Source organism: Cherax quadricarinatus, chromosome 7 (assembly GCF_038502225.1).
Source record: "Cherax quadricarinatus isolate ZL_2023a chromosome 7, ASM3850222v1, whole genome shotgun sequence".
NCBI lineage: Eukaryota > Metazoa > Arthropoda > Malacostraca > Decapoda > Parastacidae > Cherax > Cherax quadricarinatus.
The window spans coordinates 14167321-14181066 of NC_091298.1; the positions used below are offsets into that span (position 1 = coordinate 14167321).

Genomic DNA, 13746 nt, shown 5'->3' on the forward strand with positions numbered 1-13746 from the left:
ACCAAGGTTGAAAAACTTGGAAGAGTGCAAGGTGTTCCTAGACAGAGACAGAACACAGAGAGACAGAAGCTGAGGGAGAGGACAAAAAAGCGAAAGGAGATAGGAAAGGAAACAAGGATGGAACCAGCAGAGGTCAGTCAGAGCAGAACAGAGAAGCAAGGGCAAGCACACACACAACTATCCTCAGAACCCCACAACCTATCACACCATCCCAACACACACTACAATCCATACCCACAGCTTCCACCCAACCCCCAGTCATAGAATCCCACAGTATGCTACCAAGTCTCCCACCCCCACAGGCCCCCCAAACTATAGTATTGGAAAGGAAACTGAAGGTATGGTACACAAACGCTGATGGAATAACAAACAAGTGGGAGGAGTGGCACGAAAGAGTCAAAGAGACATCACCGGACATCATAGCACTCACAGAAACCAAGCTTACAGATATGAAAACAGATGCCATCTTTCCAATGGGATACCAGATCCTGAGGAAAGACAGAAGGAACAAGGGGGGTGGAGGAGTGGCACTGCTGATCAAACACCGATGGAATTTTGATGAACTGGAGATAGGAGACAGCGGAGAAGAAAGTGATTACATAGCGTGAACGCTTCACTCTGGAGGTCCCAAGGTGGTAATTGCAGTGATGTATAACCCACCACAGAACAGCAGGAGACCAGGGCATGAGTATGACGAGAGCAATAGAGAGATGGTTGACACACTGGCTGCAGTGGCCAGAAGAGCTCATGCATGCAGGGCAAAGCTCCTGATCATGGGCGACTTTAACCACAAGGAGATCGACTGGGAGAACTTGGAGCCACATGGGGGCCAAGATACATGGAGGGCTAAGATGATGGAGGTGGTACTGGAAAACTTCATATACCATCACGTAAGGGACACTACAAGAGAGAGAGGAGAGGATGAGCCAGCAAGACTGGACATAGTATTCACCTTGACCAGTGCAGATACTGAGGACATCACATATGAAAGACCCCTTGGGGCCAGCGATCATGTGGTTTTGAGCTTCGAATACACAGTAGAGCTACAAGTGGAGGGGGAAGCAGGAAGGCCAGGACAAATGAAACCAAGCTACAGGAAAGGGGACTACATGAGAATGAGGAACTTCCTGAACGAGGTTCAGTGGGACAGAGAACTGGCAGGGAAGCCAGTTAATGAGATGATGGAATATGTAGCAACAATGTGCAAGGAGGCTGAGGAGAGGTTTGTACCCAAGGGAAACAGGAATAATGAAAAAGCCAGGATGAGCCCATGGTTCACCCAAAGGTTTAAGGAGGCAAAAACCAATTGTGCTAGGGAATGGAAGAAATATAGAAGGCAAAGGACCCAGGAGAATAAGGAGAGCAGTCGTAGAGCCAGAAACGAATATGCACAGATAAGAAGGGAGGCCCAACGACAATACGAAAACGACATAGCAGCGAAAGCCAAATCTGACCCGAAGCTGTTATACAGCCACATCAGGAGGAAAACAACAGTCAAGGACCAGGTAATCAGGCTAAGGAAGGAAGGAGGAGAGACAAGAAATGACCGGGAAGTATGTGAGGAACTCAACAAGAGATTCAAAGAAGTGTTCACAGAGGAGACAGAAGGGGCTCCAGAGGGACGGAGAGGTGTGGCACATCACCAGGTGCTGGACACTGTACACACAACCGAGGAAGAAGTGAAGAGGCTTCTGAGTGAGCTAGATACCTCAAAGGCAATGGGGCCAGATAACATCTCTCCATGGGTCCTGAGAGAGGGAGCAGAGGCGCTATGTGTACCCCTAACAACAATATTCGATACATCTATCGAAACAGGGAGATTGCCTGAGGCATGGAAGACAGCAAATGTAGTCCCAATCTTTAAAAAAGGAGACAGACATGAAGCACTAAACTACAGACCAGTGTCACTGATATGTATAGTATGCAAAGTCATGGAGAAGATTGTCAGGAGAAGAGTGGTGGAACACCTAGAAAGGAATGATCTCATCAACAGCACCCAACATGGTTTCAGGGATGGGAAATCCTGTGTCACAAACCTACTGGAGTTCTATGACAAGGTGACAGCAGTAAGACAAGAGAGAGAGGGTGGGTGGATTGCATTTTCTTGGACTGCAAGAAGGCGTTTGACGCAGTACCACACAAGAGATTAGTGCAAAAACTGGAGGACCAAGCAGGGATAACAGAGAAGGCACTACAATGGATCAGGAAATATTTGTCAGGAAAACAGCAGCGAGTAATGGTACGTGGCGAGGTGTCAGAGTGGGCACCTGTGACCAGCGGGGTCCCACAGGGGTCAGTCCTAGGACTAGTGCTGTTTCTGGTATTTGTGAACGACATGACAGAAGGAATAAACTCTGAGGTGTTCCTGTTTGCAGATGACGTGAAGTTGATGAGAAGAATTCATTCGATCGAAGACCAGGCAGAACTACAAAGGGATCTGGACAGGCTGCAGACCTGGTCCAGCAATTGGCTCCTGGAGTTCAATCCCACCAAGTGCAAAGTCATGAAGATTGGGGAAGGGCAAATAAGACCGCAGACGGAGTACAGTCTAGGGGGCCAGAGACTACAAACCTCACTCAAGGAAAAAGATCTTGGGGTGAGTATAACACCAGGCACATCATCTGAAGCGCACATCAACCAAATAACTGCTGCAGCATATGGGCGCCTGGCAAACCTCAGAACAGCATTCCGACATCTTAATAAGGAGTCGTTCAGGACCCTGTACACCGTGTACGTTAGGCCCATATTGGAGTATGCGGCACCAGTTTGGAACCCACACCTAGCCAAGCATGTAAAGAAACTAGAGAAAGTGCAAAGGTTTGCCACAAGACTAGTCCCAGAGCTAAGAGGTATGTCCTACGAGGAGAGGTTAAGGGAAATCAACCTGACGACACTGGAGGACAGGAGAGATAGGGGGGACATGATAACGACTTACAAAATACTGAGAGGAATTGACAAGGTGGACAAAGACAGGATGCTCCAGAGATTGGACGCAGTAACAAGGGGACACAGTTGGAAGTTGAAGACACAGATGAATCACAGGGATGTTAGGAAGTATTTCTTCAGCCACAGAGTAGTCAGGAAGTGGAATAGTTTGGGAAGTGATGTAGTGGAGGCAGGATCCATACATAGCTTTAAGCTGAGGTACGATAAAGCTCATGGTTCAGGGAGAGTGACCTAGTAGCGACCAGTGAAGAGGCGGGGCCAGGAGCTTGGACTCGACCCCTGCAACCTCAACTAGGTGAGTAACTAGGTGAGTACACACACATATGCACGCACGCACACACACACACACACACACACACACACACACACACACACAAAGACAAGACAAGGTGGACAAAGACAGGATGTTCCAGGGAGGGGACACAGAAACAAGAGGCCACAATTGGAAGTTGAAGACACAAATGAGTCAGAGAGATATTAGAAAGTATTTCTTCAGTCATAGAGTTGTCAGGCAGTGGAATAACCTAGAAAATGACGTAGTGAAGGCAGGAACCATACACAGTTTTAAGACGAGGTTTGATAAAGCTCATGGAGCGGGGAGAGAGAGAGGGCCCAGTATCAACCGGTGAAGAGGCTGGGCCAGGAGCTAAGACTCGACACCTGCAACCACAAATAGCTAAGTACACACACACACAAACACACACACATATACGCGTAGAACAACCTCTGTGAAAAAAATAGTGATATTCCATGCGTGATTTCTTGACTTCTCACATTATCAAGGAACTGTTAATGTGAGAAATCACGAAATCACTTGTAATTTCACTACTTTTTTCACAGTGGTTGTTCTGCCTAATGTAATATCACCTGTTTACTGTGATCTTATTGCGTAAGACCACACTAGTATGAGTGTATATTTTGTATACATTAAGTACGTTCAAGTTTATGAAGAGAGGAGGAGCGTGTTGTCTGGCACTGGAACGGGTGATAGTTCACGTAAGGGCTTGTTGTGTTATTAATGATTCTAGGTGATTAGGTGTAGTAGATCCCCAGGCACAATTACTATAGGTGAGGTGAGGATATTGTAGGCAGGTGTTAACCTATGTAGTCACACACGTGTATTCCCATGCAGTCTGCTGTCCCAGAGATAGATTTTTTTTTAGATTTTGCCACCGAAGTGGCTAGCTTATTGTGCACCCCATATCCATCCTGTGGACGGTAGCGCAAGAGCATATGGATACACAAAAGGCCTAGGAACTAGGCCCCAAAAAGGTTAACAGGAATACATATGGATTTATTTCTACATATCTACAGTTCACTTATCTGTTACAAGCAAATTTAGGGAATTTGCTTAGTATATCTGGTATCTTATTTTCATTAATAAGATATCTTGACATGTCACATAGGTTATTATACTGTCTATCTCTATATTCCTCAATAAGTGGACAATTAAGCACATAGTGTTCAAGACAGTGACCATATGCATGATCACATAATTTAAATTTAGTTTGATCATCATCTGTGTGTCCCAAACTGCCAGAAATACTTATAACCAAGACTAAGCCTGGCTACTACAACATCAGTCAGTCTGTTCACATTGTAAGTTGCTCCATAAACATACATATCTACGTTCATGTTATCATAGTGGGTTATAGATCTACTCAGGCTTCTAACTGCATTCCTATAACATTCAGTTCCATTATTTACTTCTCTCCTAATATTATTCCTAATGCTAGACACTGATATACCAAAGTTATATTCTACATTCTCCTTCTGGGTACTCTTCTTGGCTAACATATCAACTTTATCATGAAGGAGTAATCCAATGTGTGATGGGATCCATAGCAATTATACATTAATTCCTTTGTCCCTGATTTTTGAGTATCTGTACCTGGCTTCTCCAATGGGTACCATCAATATACGCTATTATTATTATTATTATTATTATTATTATTATTATTATTATTATTATTATTATTATTATTATTATTATTATTATTATCATAAATTTTACTTTTATCCAGTAAGTTTATGTTTGTGCAATACAGATACAATGTGTAAGAATAAGCAATGTATTGTAATTGTGATTATTGAGAATCAATTAAATTTTACTAATCTCCGAATAAAATAAAATAATAATTATAAATTACCAATGCTTCTTTAGCTTGAAAGTTTAAGAAGGATGTACAGTCCTTGAGTACCTCTGCACGACGTATGATATACATTATAGGTGACGAGTGTTCTTCCTCATGTATGAGTGGGCAGTGTCCTCTGAGAAGACGCAAACTTTAACTCGATAATAGAACTGACACTAACGTCGTAATAGGATTCTTTCTAAGGATATGCAGTCCACCGTTCATTACACAACCTCTCAAATTACTGCCCTTCTATCTTCACGAAACGTTTCTTTAATAAATGTCTTGAGATGTGTATGTGTGTCTTTATCTACATACTGTCAGTATTGCCATAACTTTCCGGTTACTAAAATTTAAGCAGTGACTCCCTTATAACCCAAAATGACAAATAAAACAATGTTTTTAAGTGTGGATGTAAAGAATAAACATAGTTATCTTGTTACTAATGTACTAAGTCATGAATATATTATTAAGAGGCAATTACTGGGTTGAAAAAGGTACATGTGCAGCCCAGGGCGCGGGTACGACATGTGCAGCCCAGGGCGCGGGTGCGACATGTGCAGTGCTGTGAGGGTGGCCCGGTGGCCTGGTGGCTAAAGCTCCCGCTTCACACACGGAGGGCCCGGCCCGGGTTCGATTCCCAGCGGGTGGAAACATTTCGACACGTTTCTTTACACCTGTTGTTGTCCTGTTCACCTAGCAACAAATAGGTACCTGGGTGTTAGTCGACTGGTGTGGGTCGCATCCTGGGGGACAAGATTGAGGACCACAGTGGGAACAAGTTAGACAGTCCTCGATGACGCACTGACTTTCTTGGGTTATCCTGGGTGGCTAACCCTCCGGGGTTAAAAATCTGAACGAAATCTTATCTCTCTTAGTGGTGGTGGGAATGGTGGTAGGTGTGGTCGTGGTGGTGATGCTCAGCTGATGTTCAAGTAAGGAGGAAAACTCGATGTAAACTCCTGAGAGTCAGCTGTGATCCACGTCGCTCTCCAGACACCTAGCGAGATTATACTGGGACGGATCCGCTTGTGCCTGTGTCTAGCCTAGTGTGAAGTAATGGGTGAGTCGTGTAGCCCTATGTGTATAACTTTGTGCGAAGTAATGAGTGGGTCGTGTAGCCCTGTGTGTCTAGCCTAGTGTGAAGTAAGGGGTGGGTCGTGTAGCCCTGTGTGTATAACCTAGTGTGAAGTAAGGGGTGGGTCGTGTAGCCCTGTGTGTTTAGCCTAGTGTGAAGTAAGGGGTGGGTCGTGTAGCCCTGTATGTCTAGCCTAATGTGAAGTAAGGGGTGGGTCGTGTAGCCCTGTGTGTCTAGCCTAGTGTGAAGTAAGGGGTGGGTCGTGTAGCCCTGTGTGTCTAGCCTAGTGTGAAGTAAGGGGTGGGTCGTTTAGCCCTGTGTGTCTAGCCTAGTGTGAAGTAAGGGGTGGGTCGTGTAGCCTGGTGGGGTGATGGCTGGGTCATGTCTGGCCTAAAGGAGTGACGGGTGGGTCATGTATGTCTATGGAATGAAGTGCAGGTAGTGCTTTTGACTTTGTGAAATGTGGTGGGGGTCGTGTAGGCCTGTAAGTGATTGATATTGCTAAGTGACGGGGAAGGAAAGTAGGGGGACGGGTAGGGTTCTTGTACGTGGGTGTACAAAAGACAGACAACAGAAAACTTGTAAGCCCATACCGAGGGGTATCTAAGAAAAACTATCTAGATTAGGGACTATTAAAAACTATCTCGTATTATCGATATAAATGAAACAAGAATAAAAAAGCAGAAGGCTTTATCCCCACTCATTCTCTGTTGGAGTGAAAAACTGGGTTGGGGGAGGATTATACCATATACTGAAAAATAACAAAATGGAATTTACAAGAGAGATGAAATTGGATGGAAGAAGTGGATTACATCTACCTCTATTAAATAATACTGATTCTATCTTACTACTGGTGTTATTGCACTGCCACTCACAGAGTTGTGTGTATTAGTGGTTCTACTTCTGGTTACCATCAGTTCTGTTAAGACTATCACATCCCTCTGCCTCTCCATTACTTTCATTACTGACTCAGCTGCCTCGCTGTCAGCTGATCGTTCAGGTGCAGTCGTTATAAATCGTTAGGAATCGGTTGACTTCACTTTTCCCAGTGTGTTGTATATATATGACGGTTAGTGCAGGTTTTCGAGTGTATTTAGTAATGGCAGTGTAGGCCTGTTTGTGGCCTAGAGGAGTGAGAGGTTAGTTCCCACAAGTGACTCAGTGCATCAGTGATCAAATAATTAGAACCTACACGCTAGGACCTACCTATATTTACATTATTATAATCAAAACCATGCGCTAAACCTACATGGGCCTATATTTACATAATTCTTAAATAAACTGTATTCTCTAACAATATTCACATCAGTTGTCATTCGATAGTAGTTCTTCACAAGTGAAATAACCCAAATGAAGAGCAAATTATATTTTGTAATGTAATAATCAATGTAATAATGTAATAATCACGAACAAGCCATACAAGATGCAAAACAACCACAGGGGGAGTTGAATGATAGCTCTGGGCCTTTCGTGTTGCAATCAACGCATCAGAAGCTTGCAGTATTGCAGAAATGAGTAGGAAGTCCCAGCAGATCCTTGCAGAGGAACGTTTTTACTGATTAAAAACGTTCCTCTGAACAGATCTGCTGGGCCTTTCTACTAATTTCTTTCTGCAACACTGCAAGCTCCTGATGATGTGTTGATTGCAACACGAGAGGCCTAGAGCTATCATTCAATTCCCCCTGTGGATGTTTTGCATCTTGTATGGCTTGTCCGCGATTATTGCACTACAAAATATAATTAAAACTAATTTTGATCTACATTGTAATAAGTCTATCAGATATTAGCAATTCTGTCTTTTGTTATTACTGAGTGATTGTGGACTGTGTTTCTCCCGTTGATCTGAAAAGAGACAAGGAGTAACATGATGTCATTCTTGGAAACACAAGATTTTTCATTATGATCCTCTTAATATATGTACGAAACATCGACAGTTCTTCTTCAATTTGTATGTTATGTGAATAATGACTTGATAATGTGGGTGGAAAAACAGTGATATTAAGTGTGTGTGTGTGTGTGTGTGTGATCTTGATGACAAGCCCTACCACATCCATGACTTCATTTGAGAGTAATACAATCGGAGACGAGGAAGCCAACGTGGAACAAGTCGTCCCAGCACTGCTAACACTAGAGAGGAAGTCTGACCTGCGCAGGTCCCTGCTGCTCATCGTGGTCTACATGCTGATGGAGGTAAGTAACAAACATGTAGGGCACTGTAGAGATGTTTAGTGAGGGCGTGTAGAGTGATCTGTCTCCAGGAGACATTGACATTTATGTTTAACATAAATGAAGCTAAATGAAGCAAGAAATGAATCAGGGTTGCACATTTCGACATAACAATGAGGTCCTATCCAGCAAAGGACCTCAGATAGATGTCAGAATATGCAACTCATTTTTTTTTGTCTTATTTATGTTTTCAAGTGGGTTCGTCTATTCCCACTAACTGGTGCTCATGACATTGTTAACACTGTATAAATGTTTAAGGACAGTTATAATAGTGGGTTACATGTATGGGTGAGTCTTCTTTCACCAGATACCCTAGTTCACATAGCAGTAAATAGGTACTGTTGTATTAGCTAAATATCAAAATGGTATACAATACCTATAGGTTGGTAAGTAAGACAATGTGTAACAGGTAAGTACCTTAATTCCGAAAGTTTCGCCTGCACAGTAGGCTTCTTCAGTCGAGTATAGAAAAGTTGGCAGAAGCAGTAGAAATGTGAAGACCATACAATCAGTCCATCACCCATGACTGTCGTGGATAGCTTAGATACAGCCTAGGAATGACCTAACATAGAATAAAAGCGCTTGGCCTGTAAAAAATGTGCACTTAACTACTGTCTTTTATTGGTTCGATCCCCGGCAAGGGTAAAAACATTGGGCGTGTTTCCTGACTCCTGTTGTTCCCGTTCACCTAGCAAGTAAGTAGGTACTTGGCTGTTAGTCGACTGGTGTGGGTAGCATCCTGGAGGACAAGATTGAAGGACCCCAATGGAAATAAGACAGACAGTCCTCGATGACGCACTCACTTTCTTGGGTTATCCTAGGTGGCTAACCCTCCGAGATTAAAAGTCTGAATAAAATCTTATCTCTCTGATAACCTACCCCTCTTCCCCAACACAAGTTAAGTTAGGTTAGGTATAAAAATCACAAATGATGACACTAATGAATGCAATTACAGACTGGGAAGCAAATGAGCAATTTTCATCTATCGATAAGCAGCGAGGACGAGGTTCCTGTGTCCTCTACATTCATCGTCCTCCTCACAGAACTCACGAAGCTCATCATCGTTCTCTTCTGGGCAGCGGTAAGCTGTGTTACTTGCTCTCTTATATTCCAAACATCTTTAGTGGCACCTTGGATAATTTATTGTATTACACTCTATGAAGCTCAGAATCTGTAAGGATAGTTTAACACTCGGAGTGGTGGAGGATGTTACCTGTTATGCATCCTGCATCAGGATTTCATTTGTCACGCTTCCTGCGTCAGGATGCTGTCTCTCACGCATCCTGACGCAGACGGCAGGCCACACTGGCGTCATGGAAACCGGGAGGTCAGTTCCCAGGTACGCACCATTACATTGCATGTTTTATCTAGCTGTTAACTGAAGTAGGATAGAGCTTCCAATATTTCACAACTCTTTAATCAGTTTTCTTTTTTATCATCTGCCTGGCAGGTGAGTCAGGCACCGGTGTCCAGGTGGCGGCCCTCCTGCACCTTCAGCGTGCCAGCACTCTGCTACTTCTTTACCAATATCCTCTACCTCGTCTCCCTTAGAACAGTCACTCCGCCACTGTGGATGCTGCTCATCCAGACTCGCACTCTCTACACAGCCGCCTCCTACCTGGTGGGTCCAGTGTACACACAACTGCTTATTCTTTATAATTATGAGCTAAACCCGTAGGTAGGGGATTATTGGTGAAAATTGGGGGAAAACTAAAATACCGGGTTTCATGTGATAATTGGTGAATGCCTCATCCGATCAGCTTCAAACCTTCAACGCCCATAACTTGGCGTCGAAGGTTTGGGATACTGGTCTCTGTGTGTTAACTAGGGACTGCCTCTTCTGATTGATTTTAGACTTTCAGAGCTAGTGTTTCACAGTGAAAGCTTCACAGTTAGTTTTGAGTCGTATACCTGGAGTATATCTTGAGAGGATTTCGGGGGTCAACGCCCCCGAGGCCCGGTCTATGACCAGAAAGCGAAACTTTGCCATTGTTTTTAATTGAAGGAATTGTACTCTTAATTTCCATGTGATACCTTGTGTGTGTTCCTGCTGACTGGCCACAGATCTTCAACGTCGATATTTAACTGCATGAGAACATAAGAATTAAGGAGCACTGAAGCAGGCCTACTGGATGAGACAGCGAGTCCACGACTGAATAAAAAAAGACTGGATAAAAAAGACTGGATAGAAAAGACTGGATAAAAAGAGAAGATTGATTAGAAAGATGACTGGAAAAAAAAAAGTCGCTCAAAGAAAGCTTCGTCAATTTATTATTATTATTATTATTATTATTATTATTATTGTTATTATTATTATTATTATTATTATTATTATTATTATTATTATTATTATTATAACAATAGTAATCTTCACATCCGGGACCCTGGGGCCACAGATGGTGTTCGGTCGGAAGATGACGTGGGTACAGATGGTGGGTTGCCTGCTGCTGGTGGGCAGCGTAGCGCTGGCTAGGACGTCTCAGCTGCTCCCCGGCAGCCGCACCTCCGTCACCTCCGCCGTCCTGGTCTACTCGCAATTGTGCGCTCTCCTCTCTACTGCCGCTTCTGTCGCCGTCGAGGTGAGTGAGTTACTATGTGGACCAGCGATATTACAACTGCCATGACTACAATATTAATGGAATCTACAGGAGGACCCCGCTTATACAGCAGGTTAGGTTCCCGGCTACTGCTGCAAAGCAAAAATCACTGTAAAGTGAAACATAGCTTTTTTCACTTTCAAATGTATATGACAGCCTGATAACATGTTTACTTTATCATATATTAAGTGAGCAATAGAACCTAGCTCTAACATATTATTATTATTATTATAATCATGAGGGAGCGCTAAAACCATAGGATTATACAGCACATTGGGGGGGGGGGGTTATGGAAGGCATTCAGGCTCAATACAGGGAACTGGAGCACAGATCCAATTCCCTAGATCAAGAGCCCCTCACCAGCATCAAGGAACCTCCCTTGAGGGGAGCTCTAATATAAAATACATAATATATGATAATGTGAACATGTTATCAGGCCGTCATATACATTTGAAAGCGAAAAAAGGCTCTGTTCACTTTACAGAGATTTTCGTTTTACAGCAGTGATAATTGCTTACTTTAAAATATTTTCGTCATTAGCATACAGTGAGTGGTGAATATATTTATTGTAGGTAGTCTGAATAAATGAAGAATGAGTATTATTGAAAACTGCCGCATTAGTGAAATGCCGTAAAGCAAGGTGCTGTAAAGTGGGGCCTGCTGTATTTATATGAACTGTCATAGGATAATGGTGAAATTCACGGCTCTGATCTAGTATCTCTAGAAGAGAACCTATTAAAAACGACGCCCTCTTCCCTGCTGCAGCTGCTGCTGAAGAACAACGAGCGAAGCTTCTGCGAGCAACAGGCGTGGTTGTACCTGTGGGGATCGCTTCTGGGGGCCATAACTCTTCCTCTTCAGCTGGACTACAACTCATTGACGTCTCTTCTGCAGGTGAGTCTCCTCGTCAGGAGGGGCATCCTACTGCCAAGGCACTGCGTGCCTCCTACAGGCTTAGCGTGATAATGTCTCGAGTCCAGGCTCTATGTTTGGTCAACCACGTCCCATAAACAATGCATCTAGAGTAACGATGTGAGAAGTCCACTAATAAGGCTCTTGAAGGTGGATCACGGGGATTCATGTGTATTACCTGGAATATGCCTGGAGAGAGTTTCGAGGGTCAACGCCCCCGTGGCCCGGTCTGAGACCAGACCTCGTGGTGGATCAGGGTCTGATCTGGTCTGGGCAAGTATTAAAGCAGTGGGGGTCCCTCCAGCGCCTGGACCACCGTAATTTCTCATTCTCATCTTTATTTTTATCTTTTTGTTAATTATATTTCATTAATTTTACTTGTATATTATCATTATTGTTATTCTCATTATTGTTATTATTATTGTTATTATTGATGTTATTATTTTTATCATCACACAGAGTGTAATATGGAGTTCGACTCTCCTGCTACGGGTTCTGGCTGCTGTGGTGGCATCAGCCTTGGCCGGACTGTGTGTTCCTCTCATTATCAGGAACCTCGACAGCATTGTTAAGGCAATATATATCACTATAACATTTAATTTACTAAAATGTATTTCATTATTTTCAAAATCTGCAAGTGATAAATTAATTAACGCGGACTTCCAAGTGACTGAACTAATACTTAACGTGAACATTACCAATAACCCACTATGATCCTGTATTAAGTAGTCTTTGACCACAGGACTACCTGGCGGCTCTCAACAACCTTCTGCTGTCAGTGGTGACGGCAGTGGTGTTCCCCGTCCACTTCGCCATCACCTGGGTCTTCTGTCTCTCCCTCGTCCTGCTGCTCCTCGGTATTTGGCTCTACGAGAGGAAGGTCCTTTGCCACAAATCATGATCCTACCAGCATTTGGTGGGCAGAAGACATTCTTAAAAAAACAAAACAGCTGTGAATATTTAAAGGCACATTATTATTATTATAATCAAGGGGAAGCGCTAAACCCGGAGGATTATACAGCGCGTGGGGGGGGGGAATGTGGAAGGCATTCAGGGTTAATTCGGGGAACTGGAGCACAGATCCAATTTCCTAAATCAAGAGCCCCTCACCAACATCAAGGAACCTTCCTTGAGGGGATTTAAAGGCACAATAGTAATGAATATTTGCGATGTTACCTGAAGGTGTCGTGTCCTAGAGGACACAGCAAGTTCATGCTGTCTCTAAATCAATGTTCCATGACGTATTTTCTGTATTGGGAATTAATCATATTATGTGTACAAGTATTTAAGACGTGTGTGGAGGTATGTGCTACCGGAGGAAACTATATTAAATTAATGCAATGCGAAAAAAGTACCACAGTGAAAATAGGAAAAAAAAAACCTGAGGGCTTTCATGTGTTTACACACATATCTTCAGAGGATGTGTGTAAACACATGAAAGCGCTCACGTTTTATTTTCTATTTTCACTATGGTATATTTTTTCATATTTGCAATCACGCATTTTATTGTGATTTCTTCCTTAATGCAATATATTTAAATATACCTTATAACATAGGTATGTAAAAAGTACAGTGAATATAAGATTAATAAAACAAAATAAACCAAAATTCACCGTATTTACTAAACCCCATTACTGAGAATGTTCTCAGTATGAATATAGTGTATATATATATATATATATATATATATATATATATATATATATATATATATACATTATATATATATATATATATAGATATATATGTATATATATATATATATATATATATATATATATATATATATATATATATATATATATATATATATATATATATATATTATATACATATATATATATATATATAT

General features: G+C 42.5%; 1 protein-coding gene across 1 annotated transcript; it reads left to right on the forward strand.

Moving 5' to 3' along the window:
* The first annotated feature begins 7980 nt into the window (after window positions 1–7980).
* On the forward strand, window positions 7981–13462 carry LOC128686747 (probable UDP-sugar transporter protein SLC35A4). Its single transcript, XM_053773785.2, has 7 exons — window positions 7981–8349; window positions 9341–9466; window positions 9836–10006; window positions 10782–10964; window positions 11748–11876; window positions 12354–12467; window positions 12637–13462. Exons 1-7 carry the CDS (start codon window positions 8191–8193, stop codon window positions 12793–12795), a joined length of 1041 nt encoding a protein of 346 aa, XP_053629760.2. The 5' UTR covers window positions 7981–8190; the 3' UTR covers window positions 12796–13462.
* Window positions 13463–13746: the final 284 nt, after the last annotated feature.